We start from the raw sequence: 24,302 nt of genomic DNA, 5'->3' as shown, positions 1-24,302 counted from the left end.
GTCACGCACACGTACAGTAAACCAGCCACTTTCTAACAACTATGCACCCTGATGTCTTGGTCAGGCCTCAGATCACTACATCAAACGTCAGCATGTTCACAGCAGGTACGGGCTTGGTGGACACATGTACTGTATCAATTATCTGGGCGTGGTGGAGGTTCCTCCCTCGAGGGTGCTGCACAGTTTAGACCAGAAATCTGAGCTGCTTGAATGACAAGTTATGTGGAGGTCACGGTTAATATACCTGTAACATTCCCTCCATGTCGAGCTGGATGAGTTCAGCCTGGTTCATCTGAAGGATGGCCATTCCTACACGGAAAACTATCTCCAGGCCCTGAAGAAAGAGATCACCGCTAATCATTTTTTGAAAGAAAAAAATATATATATATATTCAGTGTGAAATGTCTTTAAAGTGGATTGAGGATTTAAGATTTGTTACAGCGGATCTCAAGGGAGTGATGAAACAACTCACAGTAACTATTAAATGTGGACTGTAGTGTTTTGGTTTTTTCTCCAACAGGTGGTGCTAATGGATAACTTTTCCATGACTTCATGTAATCTACAAATGTAGTCATTGTCAAAGCAACAGAACAAATGTTAACCGTATATAGTTTCTAAGTGGAATCACTTTAGTGCAAGGGTTTACTGTTCCTTTGTTTTTACATCTGAATTCTTTTAGCCACAGTGACATACAGTAAGTGCAACATTAGAACCATCAGATCATAAAAATTAGAGAAAGTAAAAAAAGGCAAGAGTCAAACACGAAGCCCTGAGAGTATTTCTTCTAGAGAGTGAACACAAGAGTAAAATGCAAGCTAAATAAACAGCATGACAAATATGTAAAGATACTAATCATTTACAGACTGATGACTGACATGTAATTACATGATATCATTCACAGCAGGCGATAGCTCCTGACAACAGCCCCGGTTCCTTTTAACTGACCTCGCACATGAAGATGTCGAAGATCCTCGTGGCGACGGGCAGAGGGAAGGAGGTGAGGAAGATGGTGAGGAACCAGGAGGAGGCGTACATGGACGTGTGAAAGCTCTGGGCCTGGAAGTGCATGTACAGATCCGGGAGAAACTCCTACAAGGAAAAAAAAAAACATGGATTCACAACCATTAGCACTGTACATGACTACATTTTGACAACCAAGTGAGAGGTCGGCATTTACCTGGATCATAACCTCAAACTGGTACATGCAGAGTCCCAGCTCAGCCATACTGGGTTTGAAGAGCTCTCGTAATCTGTAGTCTTGCATCAGCTTCACAAACACACAGAAAGCCTCCTCTTCTGGCATCTGGAGAAAAAATAACAGGATGAACTCAAAACCTCAAATCTGTCTGTTATTCACTAAAACATGAATCAGTGTGGTTGTGTGTGGTGAAGATTGGATTATTACCTGCATGAGTAGCAGTCCTACAATGAATGCACTCCCTTGACAATAACCAACTTCTCGGTCAACCAGAGAATATGCCTGAGGTAACAGATTAGCTTTGGGTGAGTCTCAGTGATGGTTAAACACAGTTCATTATGGATTTACTCTACTCACAGTTTTTAACCCTGAAGCTACTTGTTCAATTCCTCTTTTTGCTATCTGTACACACAATTATCAGGTTCCTCAATCACAAACGGAGAACCTGCCTTCATGACGTTGAAGAGCACCTCCTGGCCCAAGCTGTCCTCCTTGAAGAATTCGTGTTCGGGATAAGTGCGGGCGATGTCTCTGCGAATCAGCTTCTCGCAGGGGGACGTCATCTTCAGGAGTTCGGCGTACTGATCCTTGATGGGCATATTCTGGGCGTTGCACAGCAGCTGCCACACTATCGCCCGAAAATGGTGAGGAATCCCTCTTCTGACAAGATCCTGTGGAAAAAGAAAAGAATAGATACTTTGTGAGATTTTATGTTAAAAGACATTCATGAGGTATTTAAATTAGCATTTTGGGGGTTGTCTTTGTTCATTTTTGAATGTGGACAACAGTGTAAAGGCCTTTGCACACCAAGACTGTATTTTTTGTCCTCACACTGTGTCATATTTACAAACCGACTTCGAAACTTTCGTCCGTCATTAAAGTTTTTGGAACAGGTTTGATTTTCTGCGTTTTTTTGCATCCATCAAAAGCCAAAAGAGGGTTGTTTGACCACTCAGAGCCACCGTCCGAGCAAACATCATCATCTGATAAACATTCAATTTGTATCCCAGCACAAAGCACTACTATAAAGAAATAAAAGAATACACAGTGGCAGGTGATTGCAGAACAACTTGGAATCAAGGATGGTTGCAAAACAAAGAATACAGGAAAGATTAGACAGTGCTGATTGTGACCTAGGCAGCTAAACGATAGCTTCTTGCTAAAGTGATTCATTCATTATTTATTCTGATTGGTCAATCATGGCTTTCTACGGTCTGTTATTTCTTTATAGCAGACCGTTGCTATGTATAACAGACCGTTGCTATGGCCACAGTTCTGATCTCGGACTCTGGCGGACCGTTTTTGTGTCAAATTATTGATTTCTTCAGTAAGTAGCCGTGTAAGTGGCGGGATAATGTACAGCTAGCAGGTCGTTGTTGTGAAATAAACCCTTTCAGGGCGATGCAAGACATCGGTGCCGCATCGCCGTGTCGGGGTTTATTTCACAACAATGACCGGCTCGCTGTACATTATCCCTTACTTGTCTCGTATTGCAAATTTTTGCAACAAACAGAATAATAAAACGGACTCTGTGTGCAAGGTTTTGTATCAGATGACGATTAAAAAAAAGACAAATACAGACTTGGTGTGCAAAGACCTTAAGAGAGTGGAGAAAACACATCGGCTTCCTTCGGAGAAAAAGAACAGACCCTTGCATTTCTTACAACAGGATACAGCCATGGGTTTTCAGCACAGAGTGCATCCCATAATAATACCATTTCCACTGACAAATGTAATCTTGTCAGTGGGGCACTTTGCACTGTGATTTGTTTCCATATATTACTGCTGATACAATTTGATTAAGCAATTTCCTGTGCTGACAGGGAACACTGGTCTTTCCTGCTGTGCTGTGCTGTGATGGGATCGTGCGAGTGTGTGTGTGTGTGTGTGTGTGTGTGTGTGTGTGCATCTGGTCAGTCCAGGGTGCATCTGGAGCAGAGGTCCACCCACACAGGCTTTCAGCAGGGGATCCCTCTCCCCGCTCAGAGGTCAGACAAGACAAACCAAGCTTTGTACTGGAACAATGCACCGTCTCATATCTTGACCGTGTCTGAACGAAAGCTGCTTTCCGAGGCTCACCACAACGTTAACTACCCTTTTGTATTCCAGTTAATGCTCTGTGACAGGCTCCAACATAGATAACATGAAAACTCATCAATGATTTCAATGTTCTGTGCTTTTCAGAACTTATTTGGTATAGATGTATGATAGAAATATGTCAACATTACATTTAACCAGATATCCCTCAAACTAAATATATCTCTCTTCAGCAGTAGTAGGTCTCGATGAAATATAAAATATAGAGCTGCAACGATTAATCGATTAACTACTCAACTATTAAATGAATCACCAACTATTTTTGATAATCGATTAATCGGTTTGAGTAATTTTTGAAGGAAAAAAAAGTCAAAATTCTCTGATTCCAGCTTCTGTTTTCTTTACTCCTCTATGACAGTAAACTGAATATCTTTGAGTTGTGGACAAAACAAGACATTTCAGGACGTCATGTTGGGCTTTGGGAAACATTATTCAAGAAAATAATCAACATAATTTGTTAGTTGCAGCCCTAGTAAAGTATTGAAAACATGAACACATCAGGAGTTTTGCTGACTGGGACAGAAAAGTCACGTTTCCTTCCTTTACGCAACAGAAACTGGGTTTCTCTGTAAGCCAAGGGGAAGAAAACGTAGATTTTGTGGAGGCCTCAGCAGTTATGATTAACATCCCGGCATAGTTGCAACCATCTGGTCATTACTACTTCTGTTAAATTACATAATAACACGCCCATGCATGTTCACAGGTCCTTCGCAACACTTCCCTATTGACACACACTTGCGTGGCAAGAAAAACAGAAACCCTGCCAATGCAGAAGATGTTCCAAACAATTTGCATACCATATGTGTGGCTTCATCAACAGGTTCATGCAACATTAACTCCGCGTCCACACTTGTTTGTTGCATGTGAACAGATTACTGACAACAGGCTTGACCAACAAGTGTGACCGACTATTAGAAAAGCATAATCATGGCTGTTGATGACGCAGTTTTAGGTGTCACCGTGACTGTTGAGCTGCTGGGCTGCAATTTGAAAGCCGAGCAATGAATGGACCAAAGCAGGGGTAAAAGTAGATTGAAGTTCTTGCCGGTACTACTAGGCTACCCACACCGCAAATCGCTTGATATTGTTCTCCTCCCATGCATCTCTGAACACAATATTCAATGCTTTTATGGTGTAGAAAGAAATGAGAAACACTCGATATATTATATAATATATATAATTTCAACCAGTTGGGAACTCGTATTTCCTATTATTCAGACGCCACATGAATGCAGCACAAATGCCCTGTCTCGCAATGTTAATGAAAGTGAAACAGCATTGCCATGTGTGTCAACAAATTGAGCTGTGATTAGGGATATTTCATACAACACACCGGCAGTATGTATGTACCGGCAGGGATACATTGCCTACAGTAGTGCACAGATGCCGTTTCCATGGTTGCCACTCATAGTGCCTGGCGTTTACTTGCGGAGCGCTTGTCTGCGTGAGGAGCACAGTCAGACCCCGCGGATCCGAGCTAGTACGCAGGCGGAGTGTTGCTCCCCGTCTGAAAAGACCTTAAAGCTTCAGTAGGCAACAATTCTTTTGGCATCATTGGGCAAAAATTCCATCATAACCTTTCAGCATATTGTAATTCAAGTGTTCTGAGAGAAAACTAGACTTCTGCACCTCCTCATGGCTCTGTTTTCAGGTTTTAAAAAAATCTAGTGATGCCCGTGATGGAAGACTTTAATCAATCGCAGGTCATTTCAGAGAGAGAGCGTTCCTATTGGCTGTGCTCCAGCCATGTGAGTGGTGCTTGGTATTTCCTCAAGAGATCTCAACATGGCTGCTGGGTCACAAACATTTTACAGCTAAACAGTACACTACAAGATGTTTCTGAAAACATTTGTGGAGAGAAATAATCATAACGGTAACATAATATTGATTCATATTTGATCAGCACTGCTTAGTTTGACCGTTTGATCAGAGTTTGCGAGTGATTGATTTGTGGCTCTCATAAACGGTAGCTGGCCGGCAGACTCCAGATCAGCTCTGACTGGTTGTTTTCCTCCGGTCTGTGAAATCTTGCAGATGCCATTAATAACAACGGAGGACACCGGAGGACACAGAGACACATGATTTTTTTTTTTCAGATTACCTGTGTCACGCACTACTGCCACAATATAGCGACCGCTTTATAAAAATAACTATTTTTAAATCATATTTGCTCCAATCTTGCCTACTTCAGCTTTAATGTGTGTACAAACAAACCAAATACAAACCAAACTAGACCAAACCATAACCTCCTTGGCGGAGGAAAGTAACTGTATGTTGACGTAATGTTAGCAGATGTGTTTTCTTGTGGGTTTTGGCAGGCAGCTGCTGTCCACTCTTCCCGGTACTGCTTACCGGCAATAAATCTTTTAGTGGTACGGAGTACCGGACCGTATCGGCCTACTTTCACCCCTGACCAAAAGCATGCTCCTTGTTAAGGGTGCAAGAATCATGCAGGAAAGGTTTGACGCGATCTTAATGACCTGGTCATAGTTGCACGGAGCAGTTATACAGTACATAAGGAAAGTACAGGTTCCTTGCTGAGTCACTGCCATGACTTTTGCCTGTTATCAGAATGTTATCCAACAAAGTACTTAACGGGGTTTTCCATTTTTCCACTGTACGTGTGCGGTTTAAATTAAACTGCCGCTGACAGTGACGGGGCATAGGGTTATCACAAGACCTCAGAGAGTAACCGCTGAAACAAGCAACCTAATATTAGCTTCAAATGTCAAGAACTAAAATAACAAGTTCAAGCATAACACTACAGTGTCACCTAGAACAAAGATAGCCTTAGGAATTATTTCTGGACTGAGTAAACATTCAAACAGATATGGCCATTGTAGCAATCAGGATGGAGCCTGATACAAATGCCTGTGAAACATGTGTATCAAGAGAGTGACCGTGTAGCCCAGATTTGAATTCTATCAAAGAGTTTAAAGCCACTTCCGACCAAAAACAGTGTCATTGGTGCTCCTGTCTCTTTCTTTGGGATCTGGAATGCATTTATAAAATGACAGCTCTATGATTGCGTTCACCTTGTTTTCATTAGACGGGCCAAACGTGTCTCAGTAAGCTCTTAATGCAGTCGTGTTTCAGTAAGCTCTTAAGCAGGGCTGCACGAGACTCGGCTGCTTCCTCACAGGTAGTCCCGGCGTGCACTAGTCTCACCTTAAGCTGCTTCTCCTTCTTCTTGCGCACGTCCTCCCACTCATTGACGATTCGTCCCCACAGGATCCACGAGTCCTCTTCGAGGTGGGAGAGGTTGGAGGAGGCAGAGGAGCTGGACACAAGGGAGGAGGCACTGTTTCGCCTGGAGCCGTTCATGGAGCGCAGCGACTTGCTGTCCGTCTCTAGCAGCCTGTAGTGAAGGTAAGAGGTGGGATATACGGTTAACACTGTATGCAGCAGACACTACAACATTTCTTTTCAATCATTACATCCACTACCAAGAAATCAGTCATTTATCAAAATCTAATTGTCTAAACCTAAATGTCTCTTCTCAACGGACACTATTCAAGAACACATAGTTAAAGGCCCAGACACACCAAACCAACATCAAAGAACTAGCGGCGATGAAGGCCGACCATTGCGTCACCTCACGTCGCCTGTATCTTCGCCCAAAAAGCTGCAGTCGACCACACAACAAAGACTACAGCACACGGCCAACTACCACGTATGGTCTACGCCTGCGTGAGATGAAATGACTCTCCCTACCAGCAGGTGGCGGTAGACTGTATTCATCATTCAAAAACGGAAACCTGAAAACCGAGGACGGGGGATAAAGAAGCCGTTGTTATGATAAGTACATGAAAAAAAAGTGGCTTTTACCGACCATTTTCCCACCTCTCTCACTCACCACTAATAGCTTCATTTCCAGATGGCCATGTCCTTGTGAAAATATCTGTTTATTGGAACGATCAGATGAGACGAAGATGAAAAATGAGAACAGCTTCTGTGTGTGCCCTCTTGACTTTACTCGTTGGATTGCTTTCCTCACCTCCGTTTCTCTTCTCGTGCACTGATACGTTTAAGCTGAACAGCCAATCAGAGTGATTTCTCTCACCGACGAGCTCCGCCCCTGATTCAACATGCTGAATCAGCCAAAAAGCCACCAACACGGGCAGACTAGAGCCGATGATGCGGGACACACTGCAAAAACTAGACCGAGAGATGCTCACCGACAGCCAGAAATTGATCTGAATGTCTTGACACACAAGTTTTTGCTTGAGTAACACATGTAGGCTCCTAATATAAAGTGTAAATTGTTTTACCAACTACAAATATTGACTAAGGTAATATGTTGCTGTATTATTGTCCCTGATGGTGCTTTGAAATGTCAGTATCAGTATAAATTTAAGTCAAAAGAACAGGCAGACCACACATTCTGAAGACCAGTATGTCAAACTAACATCTTTATGAAACAAGCATGTTTATCTCCGATGCAAAGCCATCTCAACAAAGAGTCCACCCTATCCCCCTCTCTCTCTCGCTCCCTGTTTCCTGCTCTCAATTGTCCAACAAAGGCAAAAATAGCATAATCTTTTTTTTTTTTAAAAGAAAGTTACTGAAAATACAGTAAAAACAACAAGTGTACTGGCAAACAGCAGCCTTAATGGCAATGTAGCTTTACCCCTCAAAACACTTTCAATGACAAAACAAGTTGAAATGTTAAGCAAGAGCCAAAGTACCAAACATTTCATGTGTTTACAAATGAATCAAAGTTTGACCTTTGCAATGGGTGACATATAAAGCTAAACTTAGAAAAAGATTACAGTCAAAACATGGAAGGGGAAATATCCAGGTGCAGCAGTGTTCCTCCCCTAATCTGGAGTTGGTAACTTGCTACAGCTACACACTGAGCGAGGAGAATCACCACTCTATTACGGTTTAGCGATGTGTAGAAAATAAATTATTTTTCAGGACAACAATTACACATCCAGGTTGTGCCTAGCCTGTTTGACATCCGAACAAGAGCAAGTACTACTGATTGCATTGCTTTCCCCTCACCAATGTTCAGACAAAAACATACTGTACATCAGACAAACATGGATGTGCTGTCTTCAAATTCAGACAATTTGCAAGCTGCAATCTGCAGCAAACAGACAAACCACATCCAGTGTTGATATTAGAACCGCCTACATTTCCACCTTATTTTAAAAGCCATTTGCGTCTCGCACTGATGTATTATAGCTTTGTGACTGTTAAATAAACCAATCTATCACAGTGACCGATAATCAGCAGTCAATTAGCAAAAAATTCCCCTCTCCAGATGAGTCAGTCAATTTTAAAGTTCACATCTGATTGAAGAATTGCTCAGAAGCAGAATAAACGACACCATCACTGGTAAAACTATGAAACAGCTGTCCCACTTATCTAGCGCAGCCATCAGCAGTCAGTGGTTATAAAGAGGAGGAATTAAAGTACATTTTAACTAGCAGGTTAAAAGCCGTTTCACAGCAAGCCAGATTTTCATCCGAAAAAAATTTGAACAGAAACTTATGAAGACTGATTTTGTGGGTTCTTATGAATGCTTTCACTCTCCTGCGGAACATTTGTGTGGGAAAAAAATATTTGGATGGACATCGATTTCAAGCGGATTTCAGCCTGCTCAAATAAATGTTTGACCAATGAAATCCTTTGTTCCAACTGATCGCCGTCATTCTGCATAATAATCAGTCGTGCTTCTGTTTGTTGCACGGAGAGTGTGTATTTCTGGAGCAATGGGCCTAGGAACAATGGCCGTTTGTTTTCGAGGTAATGGACAGTCGGACAAATGGGCTTTTTTTTTTTCAGTCCAATGGGACATTTTTGACTATTTGTGTTTTGGAATAACAATGGGCCGTCCCCTTCTCAACACCCAATAATGTATGACAAAAACTACTACCTCAACAACCAAATAAAGGACAATATATGGTTTGAGATGGCCCAGCAGCTGGGATACGATGAAGATGGTAATGTCGCTAATATGAAAATTTGCACACGGATTTTCCATATACCTGCACAGGTGAGAAACGGCTTAAATACTGCCATTAAAAACAACATACTTGCATTGAATGACTGCACAAAAGGGATATAAAACACTTGGTGCTCATTTAAATTCTACTGGCAACAGCTTTGAGTGGCTGAAAAAACTATAACAGGTCTGTTATAAAAGCAACAATGAATATTGGAGGTCAGTAAAATATTAATTTCGTTCACGGTCAGCATTTGAAGTGCATTGTGGGGGATGAAAGGCTCAAGCAATGTGTTTGTCGGCAGGTTAATCTTGTACTGTATCACTCTTATCAGTTTGTCGCTGGAGTGACTGACAGAGTGACCCAATCAAGGATCAGTGTGCAGAGAAAAGAAGCTGCGACTGCCAACCTGTGCGGCTCCGTGGAGCTCATGACAGACGCACAAAGGCTCAGACACCTGATCTCGGAAAAAAGCCTGGGCCTCTACACTGGAGCCCGCGACGTCACCGAGGGTGCTCCCAGAATGGCTAGGGTTACAGACAAATTTGGGTCGCGTGGGGAGGGAGTGAAATGGAACGACCAACCTGCAACAGAGCTTCTTCGCTTGTATTCAGCGCTGACGTAGAGCTCAAAAGTGAATAAAAAGGAACATCTTGTAGCTAGGATTTGGCAGGAATTTCCATTTTTTCAGTTAAGACCGTTGCAAACGTTCATACACACTGCAGCAACAGGCTGTGTTACACATGAACCTGAACATACTTGCACCTCTGCTAATAATTCACCAGTGGTCAAACACAAGTCTGAGGCTTTACAAATACAAAATACGAAGACGCTACAGAGAATTCGTTATAGTCAGGCAATATCTGCAATGATTAAAGGAAACTTTTGAATACAATTTTGAACTAGGACGAAAAGCCAAACAATTAGAGGTACATACCATACACTTCTTGACTGTTACAATGTCATGACTTGACAATTTGCAGTTCATTGCAGCAGGAGAACAAGCCTAAAATACTATAAACCTTACCAAGACAAATTCATGATGCACTCCTCATGTCTCTGGTTTCTAGGAATTCCGGAGAATCAGCCTGTCTGATTTACAGATTGTAGCAGTCAGCGTGGGACTTCCTTGTCCGTGTGACGCTATTGAACGAATGCTCGTGCCTTTTATCTGCTCTGTAGGGTACAAAGGCCTCACCAAACACACAAACACTAGGTAAGCAAGCGCAGGACGCATCACAGTATTTGTAGTATACATATGAATACCAAAGTCCTCCCTCCTGTTGTTGCACCCGTCTTGTAAACACATTGGTTGACAAAACGATAAAATCAGCGTGTTTGGAAGGTATCAGTATGTTTAGAAAGAGGAGACTGCATTGTCAGTCAGAGGCAAAGCGTGGCAGCGGAGAAATGTCTTGTGAAAGGGGGCCCAGCTGTGTGTTGGGGTGGAGGCAGGGGTCAAAGGGCAGATGAACTATGAGCCCCTCGACACCGTGACTTCTGTTCACCAGATGGCAGTCCGCTCGGAGCTTCATGAAGGAAAATTGGGGAGAAAATGAAACATTTCCCTTGCTAGTTTTGATCTGCCCTAATGAGGGAAAGCATCACAAGTGTCACTTGGCATTCTGGAGCCGTAGCTGTTGTGGGCGTACCGATGAGTCACCGACCTCTGCATTCAACAGAGCGTTGCTGTCTTCTCTTCTCTGGAGTTAACTGTGACACGATCCCGAACTCTGAGCTGCGCGCTCGGTTTCCATGCTGACACAGAGTGCACTAGCCATGGGTGAGAGTCACAGCGGAGGAAGAATTCACAAAGTTGGCAATAGAGGGGTGTTGCGTCACCCTCTAACAGTACTTTAATCTGATGTGAACAATGAGCACCTCGGGGACAGCACACAGAATACAACTTAGTTTACAAAAGATTTGTACTGTTCAGTGTGTGGCTATTGTTACCAATTACAGCTAATAATCAGATAATCCTTTCTATTTGTAGTAAGATATACATAGTACAGAGTCACATGACATCTGCAGAAATTAGGCGCTCTGGTACAACTGAACTCCAACAAGTTCTGGCTCGTGTTCTAAGAGGCAGGTTTTACGGACTCCTCTGGTCAACTTGCAGGAGGAAAACCAGGAGACGTGTCAAATCTGGACCTGTTTGTGGTTTTAAATAGCACACTTCACACAGTAAAAGCTCTTCTTGGAACAGGGGCCTGGAATTAAACTCTGTCATGGGTTGCCAAGACTAGGGGTGGGAATCGCCAGAGTTTTCATTCACATATCTTGAGGTGAGAGGTCAGGGGGCCACTTTGAAAATGGCATGACAGTTTAGCGTAGTTTTGGAGCGTTATTTCGCATTCTTCCTGACAAGCTAACATGACATAATTGGTTCCAATGGATTCCTTAGGTTTTCTGGTTTCATATGACACCAGTATCTTCACTCTAGCTTTAAGACTGACTCTGAAAGACACAATAGCGGCCGTCGGACTGTTAAGAGGTTAGTTTTATATTAAAAAGATCAATACTTGACATCCGTGTATCGATACAATATTGCCACGCAAAATATCATGATGCAATGCTATGCTGTCTCGATTTTTTGCCCACCACTAGCCAAGACACTTATTGCGTGAATATAACCAACATGCAAGCACATCTGGCTTGACATCATACAGAGTTAAACGCTGAGGAAGAAGAAAGGAACCAAACTTCTTAACTTCTTACAAATTTTAGACTTCTATCGGATACCCTTCCAAATATCAATCCACACGTCTGCATACTTAGTCCAGTATACTGTATATTAAAAAAGTAACCAGATATCAAAAGTACAATCACAATTGCTCAAAATCACAATGCATAACGAATTAGCACCTTAAGAATCAACAGGAGGTTCATACCAATTCTGGCCCCTATTAGAGATGTGCAGTCTACCACCCACATTTTAACCTTTTTACTGTATATCTTGTCCCAGGTACTGCTAAGACAGTGGATGAGACAGTCTCAAATGAGGCTATAGCCAAATGAGCCACAGAGAACATCTTCAAACCATTCCATCATGGGTCGACACACTCTGAGCTGCACTCTAGGCCAGGTAAAACAGGGTTAAACACCCTTAAACCACAAACCAGCAAATAACTGATGGACAAAGATATTTCAATTTGCCGTTATGTGAGGAGCACACAATGACAAAAAAGCAGACAAACCCCCAAAGAACAAAAACTCAAAATCTCAACCAACTAGCGAAACCCCCAAAGACCAAAATCCTCCAGAACCTGACAAACTAGAGTGTTCAATTTTCTTCCAAAGATAATATACTCTCTCCCGTTAGCTAGATGGCATGTTACGACCTGTTGGAGGTTCACTCTCTATCCCTATGTGTGTGTGTGTGTGTAGATCAGGAGGGGGATGGTGGGGATGTGCAGAATGATTCTACAGCAGTCACAAGTGGTGCAGATGTGGTAAGAAAACAATCACAAATACAAAGGTTTGAATACCAACTTGAAAATTTGAATAAAAATTTAATAAAACAGCATTCAAATATTTGAGGCCAATGTTTACATAGCTTTATATGAAAGTAATAAAATATTGTTTTAATATTTTAGAAGCATGTGAATGAATAATGAATTAATAAACAAATAGTTTAACAGTTAATGAAAATATCACTGTCGCCTGCACACCAGGCCAGCAGCAATTGTACTTCCTGAGGAAGTTTATCACATTTCTGAGCATGGTAATTTGTCTACTGCTGACAAGAACAAGCTGCACGGCATAATGAGAGTCCAGTTATATCACAGGCCATAACCTGTCTCACATTTTTAAGCAGGAGGGTGAGTGTTCACTCTATCCTCCGCGTGTACAGACTGAGCTTCCTCCCTCAGGCTATCATGGGCCAGGTCAAACAGGGTCAAATTGTTATGTCCTGTGCCATCAACTTGTTAAATTCTCCCTCACTAGTTGAGGACTGCTGCATAGAAAACAAGATTTAACTTCTGCACTAATGATGAGGTAGATGGTCATGCTGAGTACTGAGTAGTGATGATGTGTTAACTGGTAGCCTTTATGTACAATATATTTCATATTCTAAATCTATATTATTTCATTAAACATCTGCAAGTAGAGTTTCCCTTCACGAGAAATTGAGTAAAAAGTTGATAAACGTTGTTTTCTGCCATGTTAATGAAGACAACTTAGTGAGAGGCTGTTGTAGTTCAATGGGTTTGCTAATCAGGGACAGCTTCAAATATCAATATATCTTGTCTAAGCAACAAAAAGAAATATTCAACATTTTTCCTACATATTGTGGAAATGGACTTACTGTAATATGTAATGTTTTAAACAGTCCAAAAAACAGCTCTTATGATTGTCTGCCAATCAGCCAGACTGTGTCCTCCATCCCTGTGTAACTAACTACTGAACACAGGGTATCGAACTGGTCGAAACCACAAATCAAAAACTGTTAACTTGATGAGCAGGAGAAGCATAAGAGACAGTCTGCTCACCTGTTCTGCTCTTCGAGCTTGGCAAGCAGCTCCATATCGTCGGGAGTGAGCGCCGCCGGTGAGGATGGCGAGAGGGCGGGTGAGGACAGAGACGTGGAAGAGGAGGTGGCGGTGGTCGGCAGGGACGTGGGCGTGGCCACCTGGCTAGCCATCTGACTGACCGTGTGGGACACCGAGTTCTTCACCCATGAGAGAGTAGAACTCAGCTTACCAGCAACCTTGTCTGTCGCCACCTGCAGAGGACAAAGAATAACCCTTAATTTGTCTTCATTTCTAGCAAAAGGCTTAAGTAAACATTTTCCACCACCCTCACAGGCCAGTCTAACATGAGAACTTCTTAACATCTCTCCCGGTCAATTATGTGGTGCTTATTAGCACAACCTGTGATTTAGTCCAGCAACTTTTCAAACTTGACAAATCTCCCTTCAAGGTACATTTTGAACAGATAAAAAATGTGTGATTAATTTGTGATTAATCGCAATTAACCATGGACAATCATGTGATTAAATATTTTAATCGATTGACAGCCCTAATTTAAACATCATTCCTGACAGAACTATGAAAGAAAAAGCTCCATCATTCTTATCTTACAGCTACTGAACATCATTACATGCAACCCCCTTTAGTGCTACATTATCAGGTTTGGTAGAGCTGCACCGGTAGCATAGATCCAGCAGTCAGTATCGACTGGATCGATACAGTTGATTCGTTTTCAAACTGCACATTAGTAAATCCATTTGTCCCTTTCTGATACCAAAATCAATACCTTAAATGACTTGCTTGTTTTTTCAAATGTTTTGAGTATGGATTGAATGACAATCATTTCTGTCAATTCATTAAATTTAAAAAATAAGATGCTCTATGCAGATGTTTATCCTATTTGATTGACACATTTCTTTATCTGTAACTTTTACCAGAGCACTGCAGAAGTACAGTCCAGTGTTTTCTGTCACATGCAACATTTTATAGAGGAAGAGCTTGTTGTGCACAACAGGTCACACCACCACCACCATACACCACAACAAATCACAGTGCACTCTGTTACGATGGTACAACAACCTACTGCTGACACATACAGTAACGTAAGTTTTACATTTCGTGGTACACTGCTGACAACAGCACGAAAAAGTACTTGGATCAGTGCTCAGCAATGACCAATCTACTGTCATCAAACAGAGAAACTACAGAGAGGATGTGAGTACCAGATGCACAACTAACCAACTGAAAACTGAATGCATTTTTTCTTCTATACATTCCTACCTGCTATTCCAAATTATCCAAAATCATTGGCTTTCAGCTGCTTACAAACTCATTGAGGAAATCCAGTATGTACTCCTTAACACCACAAAAGGAAAAAACGATTAAATTGAAATGTCAGTAACTCGTTCTATCCTGACGGTAATCCACTCCTCTGAACCTTCGACCGATTTAATGACATACTGCCCTGCAGTCATATGATCACACTGTCAGGACGGGTCAAAGTGCTCCACTAAAGATTATAGGACTTCTTAAAGTCTCCTGCTGAAATCAGTGTCGAACAGGTCGGGCAATGGACCTCTGCACTCAGCAAAAAACTAATTCTGAAATTCACCTTGTACCTGAGAAAAAAAAGAATTTGACTTTGGTTTCAACCCAACAGGAAGTCTGGATACTGCCACCAGGCAGGAAACCAATCATTTCATGCATCTTACTCTGTAACATGATGAGTCATTTCTCTGTGAGTAGCGGAGAAGGAGAGAAAAAACAAAGGAGGTGGACGAAAAGATTGTGGTGAATGTGGTGATAGGAATGTGCTATAGTAGGGACTGCAACTATGTTAGCCAAGGTTGTTATACCCTCCTGTACACAGACAGAAACACTGAATGACTTTACTGTTACCACACCGCACAGAGATGGATGTTAACTCAACATTATAGTTGAGTATCTTTCAATACAATATTATTATGAAATAATGTGAAGTTCTTGTGTTTTGAACACTGATAACATGGGACTTTTTGCACATGGACAGATTCACCAGATACTCCTGTGGAGACTGTAATATTTCAGTCTTGACCCATATTTTCTTGTCATTACACAGCAGAGCTTTAAATTCAAAGCATTCAAACTTGACACCAATTTGCAAGAAATCCTGCATGTCTGCAACCCTCCTCGAACCAAAAAGCCAGGAAATCATGTTCTGGATGATGATGAAAATTGATAGAGATGCTTCAATTTCCTCAAAATGTTGAGAAATGTGTGTATGAAGAATAGGCAACAGGAAAAATAATGACATATTCTTTTCGTCTACAGGGCGTCCTGGTGGTCCAGTGATTATGACACATATGAGATAAAAGCAGCATCCCAGGTTTAATTCCAACCGAGGACCATGTTTGCATGTCATTCCCCTCTCCCCACATTTCCTGTCTGCATCTTCACTGTGATCCATCTATTATTAAAAAAAAGGTATAACAAATATATATATTTAAAATCAGAGAAAACATAGTTTTGCCAATTATGCAAATCTTAACTTAAGAACATTTTACATGATGTATCATAAACGCTACTGTTATTACATTACACGTTGTACCTCAGGTTGGTATTGCCTGTGCCAGGTCTATTCTGAAATGGAGAGAAACAGGAAGCTGGTACACCAAACTTGTACTGTTTTCTTAACAACACCCTGTTCCTGAGCTTTCACTGTTGGGGGCATATTTACTGACCTTCATCAACAATATGACTATACAGCTAAACTAACAGATCCACATCCTGTAGATCCTACAGGATGGCTGAGTTAAATCAGCCTGGATGGATGATACCATGACACCTAACCTAAGCTATAGAAGGCAGCACTCACCCTGTAGAAAAAAAAATGAAAAGCTACGCAGAATAAGTGCACTAGTGTACATGTAGATTTATTTAAAAATGAATTTACCAAAATTCAATGAATCTCTTAATAAATTATTTTCTTGTTCAATATATCAAGAATTCAAATGAGCGTTTGGCTGGGCAGAATCACAGTATCAGCTGTTATAGATCCCTGTAATAGTGTTGTGGGATTTTATTGTATATTTTTGCAATACAAAGAAATAAGTGGGCCAAATTTCTCCCTTCATTACTTCTGAAAATGTTCAGTTCCAGTTTGACTTGCCAATACAATGTGGATCACTGTCTTGCAAAGGGATGCAACTAACGATTATTTTCATTGTCGATTAATCTGTTGATTATTTTCTTGATTAATCGATTGGTTGTTTATAAAATGTCAAAATGATGAAAGATATCGATCAGTGTTTCCCAAAGCCATAGATGATGTCCTCAAATGTCTTGTTTTGTTCACAACACAAAGATATTCAGTTTACTGTCATAGAGGAGTAAAGAAACCAGAAAATATTCACATTTAAGAAACTAGAATCAGAGAATTCAGAGAAATCAGAGAATGAACCGATTCATTGATTGTCAAAATAGTTGGCGATTAATTTAATAGTTGACGGCTAATTGATTAATTGTTGCAGCTCTAGACAGTGACACTACTATAAATTCGACAATTAATAGAGTGATTTATCCATATGAAAAATGACATCTGTCTATATCACTGTGATAGTTATACAGGAAAATACCATACAACCCTGTTCTCTGCTCACACAAACAATGATTCTGTAATTACAGGTTGCATTCATCCACTGCGACTGTCATTAAAAAAATTACAGACATATCCTGCTCACAGAGCCAAAATATTAAATGGGTGTCTGCAGTGCAAACTGACTCAAATGTTGATCAGCACATTGTTCCACTTCAACAGCAGAAAAGAAAAAGCATATGCTGTAGTGCAATTAATTTATAAATTCCATTCATTTACATTAAAAAGAATTGACAGAGTCACGCTGTGACTAAATTCAACTGAATGGCACAGTAAATACAGGACATCTAACCTTCATTACAGCCACATTAATCCAGTTATAGTAACTCAATTATTATATTTTAAAGCGATATCAAAAATGTATTACATTTGCTGTGTGAAAAGAATCAGCAATGTTAGTAATATGGGAACATTTAAAAAAAAAAACAGCTGATCCTAAAAAAACTGCACTTCCCAATTTTGAACATGATTGTTTCTTTTCACCCCAACTCTTTTTTTTTTGTACCAGTGAGCCAGGCAAACATTGTGTCTGTAATCCTTCTCTTTGAGAGCAAAGAACAAAATGTATGGGCATGTGCTTTCTTCACAGACTGACTCCCAATGTGGGACGCCATGCAGAACTAACTGGGGAGGGAAAATATGAACCAAGTGGAGGTAAGGTTTGTCCATTGTTTATGTGTGCTCTTACAAGGTCTGAATAATAATCAATCTCATCAATAATGAACCTTATTAGTTGATTTCCTAATTTATAAAACCTTGAAAAAAAAACTAATGCCAGAGTGCCTCATTGCAGTTTTTTAAAACACACTAAGAACGACCTGAACACCATATTCAGGAAGCAAAATATGAGCAGACCTAAAATCAGCTCAGTCAGGAGGACAGGGGAAAGCCATGCTTTGAGAGACGCCAACGTCCAGGTGGCCTTAGAATAAAATTCCTTCTAGCAAGCCCAGCCAACTGAGGCAAGGCTCCCCTATAAATCCTGGATACAGAGATTGTTTCTGCTTTTGTTTGCCAAAGAACTCAAAGGGGCCCTGAGATGCAGCGTGCATAGCTAATGAAACCCACAGCAAAGCGAGAAGAAAGCCTCAGCGCAACAACTTCAAGACAATTGGGGAACTGTAAAAGACCAAAGGCAGAACAGAGAAGCATTTCCTTTCTCCTAATTCAAAATGCACGGCACCCAACAGATACCTCACAGCGCTGTAAAACAGACCAGGCAAAAAGACCGTCACAAACTCTTGATCCAGGACAAATGTAAAAGTCTAAAAGGTGTTTTTAAAGTCGTCATCTGAGGTGAAAAGATAACAATTTATCTTGCTTTTCTCCCTTTTTACCTCTCTTTCATCGCATGCCATTTCTAGAATAAGAACTAAATTGTCCGGCCCAGCGGGAGAGAGCATGGCTATCTTCAGGGAAACATGCCGTCCATGTGCTGCTGTGTGAGGGTATTAAAGCACAGGCCCGACTTACAATAACACACTGAGATAGAAAGGCCTTTCACTTCACACACGGGGGAAGCTCACACTTTCCCAGTGTACAATCAGCATTTCAATGGTCTTGCTGAAGGCTATTCTTCATTATGCAGCCGCATAATGAGAGCTACAGCCTTATAGTAGTGTAGGAAATGACATGTTTCAATCAATAACACCAACACATAAATATCGCAGCTAGCTGCAACAATTTATCAAATAATTGTCAACTATTGAATGAATCGCCAACTATTTTGATTATCAATTCATTGAGTAATTTATTAAGAAAATAATTCTTAAATATGAATATTTTCTGGTTTCTTTACTCCTATATGACAGTGAACGGACTGTTTTGGACAAAACAAGAAATTTGAGGACGTCATCTTGGTCTTTGGGAAACACTGATCGACATTTTTCACCATTTTATGACATTTTATAGACCAAACAACTAATCGATTAATCGAGAAAACTATCGACATATTAATCGACAATGGAAATAATCGTAAATTGCAGCCCTAATGTCAGCCTTGGCTAGATTATTCTGTGGGAGTGACAGATGGTCAATCTAACACACCAACTACTAAACATTCTGCTGTGAAGGTGTGTGCAGTCTCCATTGTCTACATCAGTGACTGGCATATGGTCTTCCACAGACTACTGCGATATGCCCATATGTGGTATTACATGAAAAGCTCACTTACTTTCACAGATGTCACTACAGCTTCCTAAAGTCACTCAACTGTTTCTTCTCTATTTACTGTTCATCTATTCTCACTGAAACTTTTTGTGTGTAATAATTCCAAAAGTAATACTACTAAAAAGTAGATACAAAGCAAACAACATATACATGCACATTTTTTGCTCCTTTCTTAATCCCTAAAGATGTATTATAACTTCCTAATGTATTGTGCTGTATGTTGGGTCAGAGTAAAGTTTGTGAAGCTCCACGTCTACATGGCCATCTCTAGTTTCACAGATACAACTTGCAAAAAAGTGAAGGGAAGTTCGGTATTAGTTACAGAAGCATCTGGCCATGACCTCCCAGGAAACTCATTTTACACTCATAAGTGTCCCTATACCTGCTAATTTAAGCACCGTGAGTGAATTCTGACAACAGAAATGCATTCAACTGAAATCATCCAGGTTTAATTAGAGTTGCAGAGGTGTATTGACACTGAATGCATTTAGTCAAATGGTGAGCTGAATACATTTAGAAGCACTAGTAGGCTACTTTACATGAGCGTTATCCGCTTGGCAAGACTTAAAGTGGCAATCCCAAAGATTTTCATTTAAATACATGTCTGTTAAATCACTATCTATCGCTATATCATGAGGTAACACAATGGTGATTGAGCCTATGGCCCACTGGTGAAAGTATTGTAATATTTATATATTTGCAGTATTATGAACTGGGTGTCTGTGGTGACATTCCCAGAAAAAAATGCTGTTGTATACACACACAAAAAAGGGAAATATGCACACAATTCTGAAAACTTGAAGTTCATGTATATAGAAACAGATTTTTTTCTATTCTATTTCTATGCTCATGTACCAACAAAAAGACTCCAGACTGCTAAACTCTGAGCATATTTCCATTGTGGGAAATATCTATCTTATCCATCTATCGTCAAATATTATAGACCTGAAAAGGACTAGTTAGAGTTATTTGAAGACCTCAAATCTACTTAACTGTTTATTCTATTCCAAATTTTAAAATATGGGTTAGATCGTATCAGACAATGTATTCAGGAAACAGGAGGCAAGAAAAGGGAGCATCTTAGCATTTTAGCCAGATTACTGTTAGTCATTCTATCACCATGTATATGATTACATGTCACTGCACTTTGAGATTTATTCAAGTAACAGTAAAGTTCTTATCATCCTTTGTGTTTCAGCTCAATACATAAAGTCAAAGGAAAGAATATATAATTCTATTTCTATGCTCATGTACCAACAAAAAGACTCCAGACTGCTAAACTCTGAGCACATTTCCATTGTTTTCACTCAGATAGAAATCCTAAATCAACCAGGACTGAAATCTTAAGGATTGCCACTTTAATACTTAAACAATAAAATGTTGTATTACATCACTTTTATCTATTAGCTCTATTCATAAGCCACAGCACAATGTTTTACACTTCTGAGCTCAAAGAATATTATGCTTTGTTTGAGGTGAGCAGTTTAGCAATGTAATACAGTTAATGGATTAGTACACAGTCGTGGTTGGTTGTGGTTTCCCTCTGCCTATTAATAGCCTACATCAGAATATTCCCAGTTTACTGGATCAACATGCTTTGTCATGATCATCAAGTTAAACAACAAACTTATTCCACAATAGCATCGGCCTGCGTTGTGTCCTTTATCCTCATATAGTTATCAGACCTGACATTGCTTTACTGTAATAATGTCTGACAGTCGAGTAAGTAGTACTTTCTGTACTTTTAAAGCTGTTAAACTTTGGGTTATCATTAGAGAACTGGTATGATGCGATTCATGAAATATTTGTAATGGAAAGAATTACTTTCTCAATGAGGCTTCAAGAAACTAAATTTGAGCAAATTTGGAAGGAGTGGAAAAAGTATATTTCCCCAAAACGCCCTTCTTTTGTTCTTTTTTTCTAAATGTAATTGTTTTTATTATGTATTTATTTTTATCTTATTTCACATGAAAAGCACCCCATGTTCTATCTGTGTGTTCTACAATTTCATTGTAAAAAGTGGAAAAGTTGGTTCACTTCATATTTGTATCTAATTAAGTATGTTTATGTAAATGTCTGAGTAAAACAAAATGAAGGAAAAACAAAATGAAAAATAAATAAATAAATAAATAAACTTTGGGTTGATCGTCCACTACATCTCTGGCCACAGAGCCGCCTTGTTGTTGTTGTAACTTGCAAAGTCACTTCTCCACAGTTTGAGTTAAATATACCCTTGGCTTGAGACACAGCCAGTTTAAATACTCTTAGGTCAGGAACATGTTGGTTTACAGGCAGTGAACAGAGGAGCAATGCATTATACACACAGAGAGGAACAGAGGAGAGGTCTCTGCTCCTTTTATGGCTCGCTGCTGTGTTGGGAGCTGAAATGGAGATCTAGCATCAAATGCAACAGTATACAGTCAGTGTCTTTCTTCCAGAAAGCTCTAACGAGGATTACAGCAGTGTTAAATGGTTACATCGATAGGCTAATATCGACATAGCCAAGCAGAACAAAATGTCATCCACTATTAAATTAATTTCCAGGCGATAGCTGTAGCCCTCAGCAAGCCAATTAAACTAGTTTTTCCAACACTGAGCTCAGCTTTCGCTGACAGGGCTGACAACCAGAGATAAAAGCTAATAAAGCGACTAAACAAACGCAAGAGTTCAGTGTTAACACCGTGTACTTGTTTAAATGTTATGACATACCATTCACATGAGCTGATAGTGATAACTTCCAAGTGGTTTTATGAGTTTCAATCCAGAAGTTAGTCAGAGCCCGAACAAACCCAGAGCCTCCTTCATACCTTGAAGCGTTTCTAAGCAGCCGCAGCAAACGTCGTCTGCTTCCCATGCACCAACGTGTATAGTCCCACTCTTAGAAGAAACACACCGGCTTTCCGACACTTTACCCGGATACATTAGCTTTCCAAGTTAGCATAGCTTTGTTTCCACTTGAAAAGCTAGCCCGTGTTGAGTTAGCTAGCTAGTTCCCATTGAGTCCTGGTCCAGCCCCATGCAGCCTGTAATACGTGTACACACTGATGTCTGCAGAGCTCAGCTCAGCGCAGACAGACGGCGGCGGCCTACAACATGTTTACATCCACGGAGCATGCGCCCTCAGCTCACACCTGACACAACACTGACACCAGGTGTTCATAATGAGGAACTGCACCTTTAAAGGTCCCATATCATAAAAAAATGAGATTTTCATGTTTGTTTTTTTATCATAATTTAGGATTAAGTCCTGTATAAATACTGTGAAAGTATCGACACGCTCAATCCACAGGGAAACACACACAGCTCGTTTTCAGAAACTGTGCATTTGAAACGAGCTGTCAGGATTTCTGTCTATTTGTGATGTTACAAATATACAATATTTAGAAAATTACACGGTTTTAAACGTAAACATTCCAAATGTGTCCCAGTTTATTTCCTGTTGCAGTGTATGTAAATAACATCAGCTGACAGGAAGTAAACATGGACCCAAACTGTTGCCCAGCAACGCAATTCCGTTGCAATTCCGTTGAAATGCACTAAAACGGAGCATTTCAGACAGAGGGTATATACAGGTATATTCAGGCAGACAGTATGAGGAAAATAAAGTTTTTTTTTAACATTAAAGCATGTAAATATGTTCTAGTAGAAACCCAAAATACAAACATGAACCTGAAAATGAGCATGATATGTCCCCTTTAAAGACTTTTACTATTTCCTTTCAGTCATTCATTCAGAAAGAGCAATGTCTACACCAGGGGTCAGCAACCTTTGCTATCAAAAGAGCCATTTTAGGCAAAACAACAAAAAAAAAATCCGTCTGGAGCCGCAAAACAGTTGAGCATTGTGATGAAGGCAACACAGTTTATAGTCTTACTATATATATCTAATACAGTGAGGGCCAAAGTGCAAATGTACTACAGAGTATTAGGGCCACATTGAGGGCAAAAAACATCTGATTTCGAGAATAAAGTCCAAATATTACGAGAAAAAAGTCGTAATATTACGAGAATAAAGTCATACTAATACGAGTAAAAAAAGTCAGAAGTTTACGAGAAAAATAGAAAATAACACGTCAAATTACTACATTATAATATTATAACTTTATTCTCATAATATTACGACTGTTTTTCTCTTAAACTTATGACTTTATTCTGATAATATTACGACTTTTTTCTCTTAAACTTGTGACTTTATTCTCATAATAATGCAACTTTTTTCTTGTAAACTATAGACTTTATTCTCGAAATCTCAGATTTATTTTTTTTCCTCAATGTAGCCCTAATACTGTACCGTCGTACCATAGACCTACAACAATGATAAATAAAAATGAAAATGTAAACAAAAAACTGTTATTTATTTCCTTTTTAAAAATCCACAGGGAGCCACTGGAGAGGGGCTAAAGAGCCACATGTGGCTCCGGAGACGCAGGTTGCAGACCCCTGGACTACACACTGTATCTACACACTGTATTTCCAAATATTATTTGGGATGTGGGATAGGGTCAAGGGGGGAAGGAGAAGTAGAAGCGCAATTATTTATCTTAGATTACTTGTGTTGCAAACCTCTTACTAAACAACACAATTTGCCTTGTGGTGGATAGTAAATAATCTAATGTGGGGTCAAGCAAGTCATCCTGGTTGGACCATAACAGCATCACTGTAGGCTACTCTGTAATACTAGTCTTTCAAAACTAGTTGAGTACTATACTATATCTAAAATCTGGTTTAGTCAAAACAGATTTACTTTTATTAAAGCATACTTTACAAACACATTAA

At 40.1% G+C, this 24,302-nt stretch overlaps 1 protein-coding gene across 11 annotated transcripts in view; it reads right to left on the bottom strand.

Moving 5' to 3' along the window:
* Positions 1–22,602, bottom strand: part of evi5b (ecotropic viral integration site 5b) — a 40,240-nt gene extending 17,638 nt beyond the window's left edge. For 5 of the 11 annotated variants that reach the window (XM_074636453.1, XM_074636455.1, XM_074636450.1 and 2 more), the window contains exons 1-8: positions 22,237–22,376; positions 13,746–13,978; positions 6,464–6,653; positions 1,648–1,869; positions 1,406–1,480; positions 1,178–1,303; positions 946–1,089; positions 245–334 (exon numbers count right to left, since the gene is read on the bottom strand). In XM_074636453.1, coding sequence (XP_074492554.1) covers positions 245–334; positions 946–1,089; positions 1,178–1,303; positions 1,406–1,480; positions 1,648–1,869; positions 6,464–6,653; positions 13,746–13,978; positions 22,237–22,239 — 1,083 coding nt within the window. In that variant the 5' untranslated portion in view covers positions 22,240–22,376. Of the gene's footprint in view, positions 1–244; positions 335–945; positions 1,090–1,177; positions 1,304–1,405; positions 1,481–1,647; positions 1,870–6,463; positions 6,654–10,276; positions 10,415–13,745; positions 13,979–15,005; positions 15,159–22,236 lie in introns of those variants that run through there. The other 6 variants (XM_074636457.1, XM_074636460.1, XM_074636458.1 and 3 more) reach the window with 5 other exon arrangements.
* Positions 22,603–24,302: the final 1,700 nt, after the last annotated feature.

The sequence above is a fragment of the Sebastes fasciatus genome, chromosome 5 (genome assembly GCF_043250625.1).
Source record: "Sebastes fasciatus isolate fSebFas1 chromosome 5, fSebFas1.pri, whole genome shotgun sequence".
NCBI lineage: Eukaryota > Metazoa > Chordata > Actinopteri > Perciformes > Sebastidae > Sebastes > Sebastes fasciatus.
Note: the sequence above shows the minus strand (reverse complement) of the source record. Positions and strands in the feature narration are given on the sequence as shown.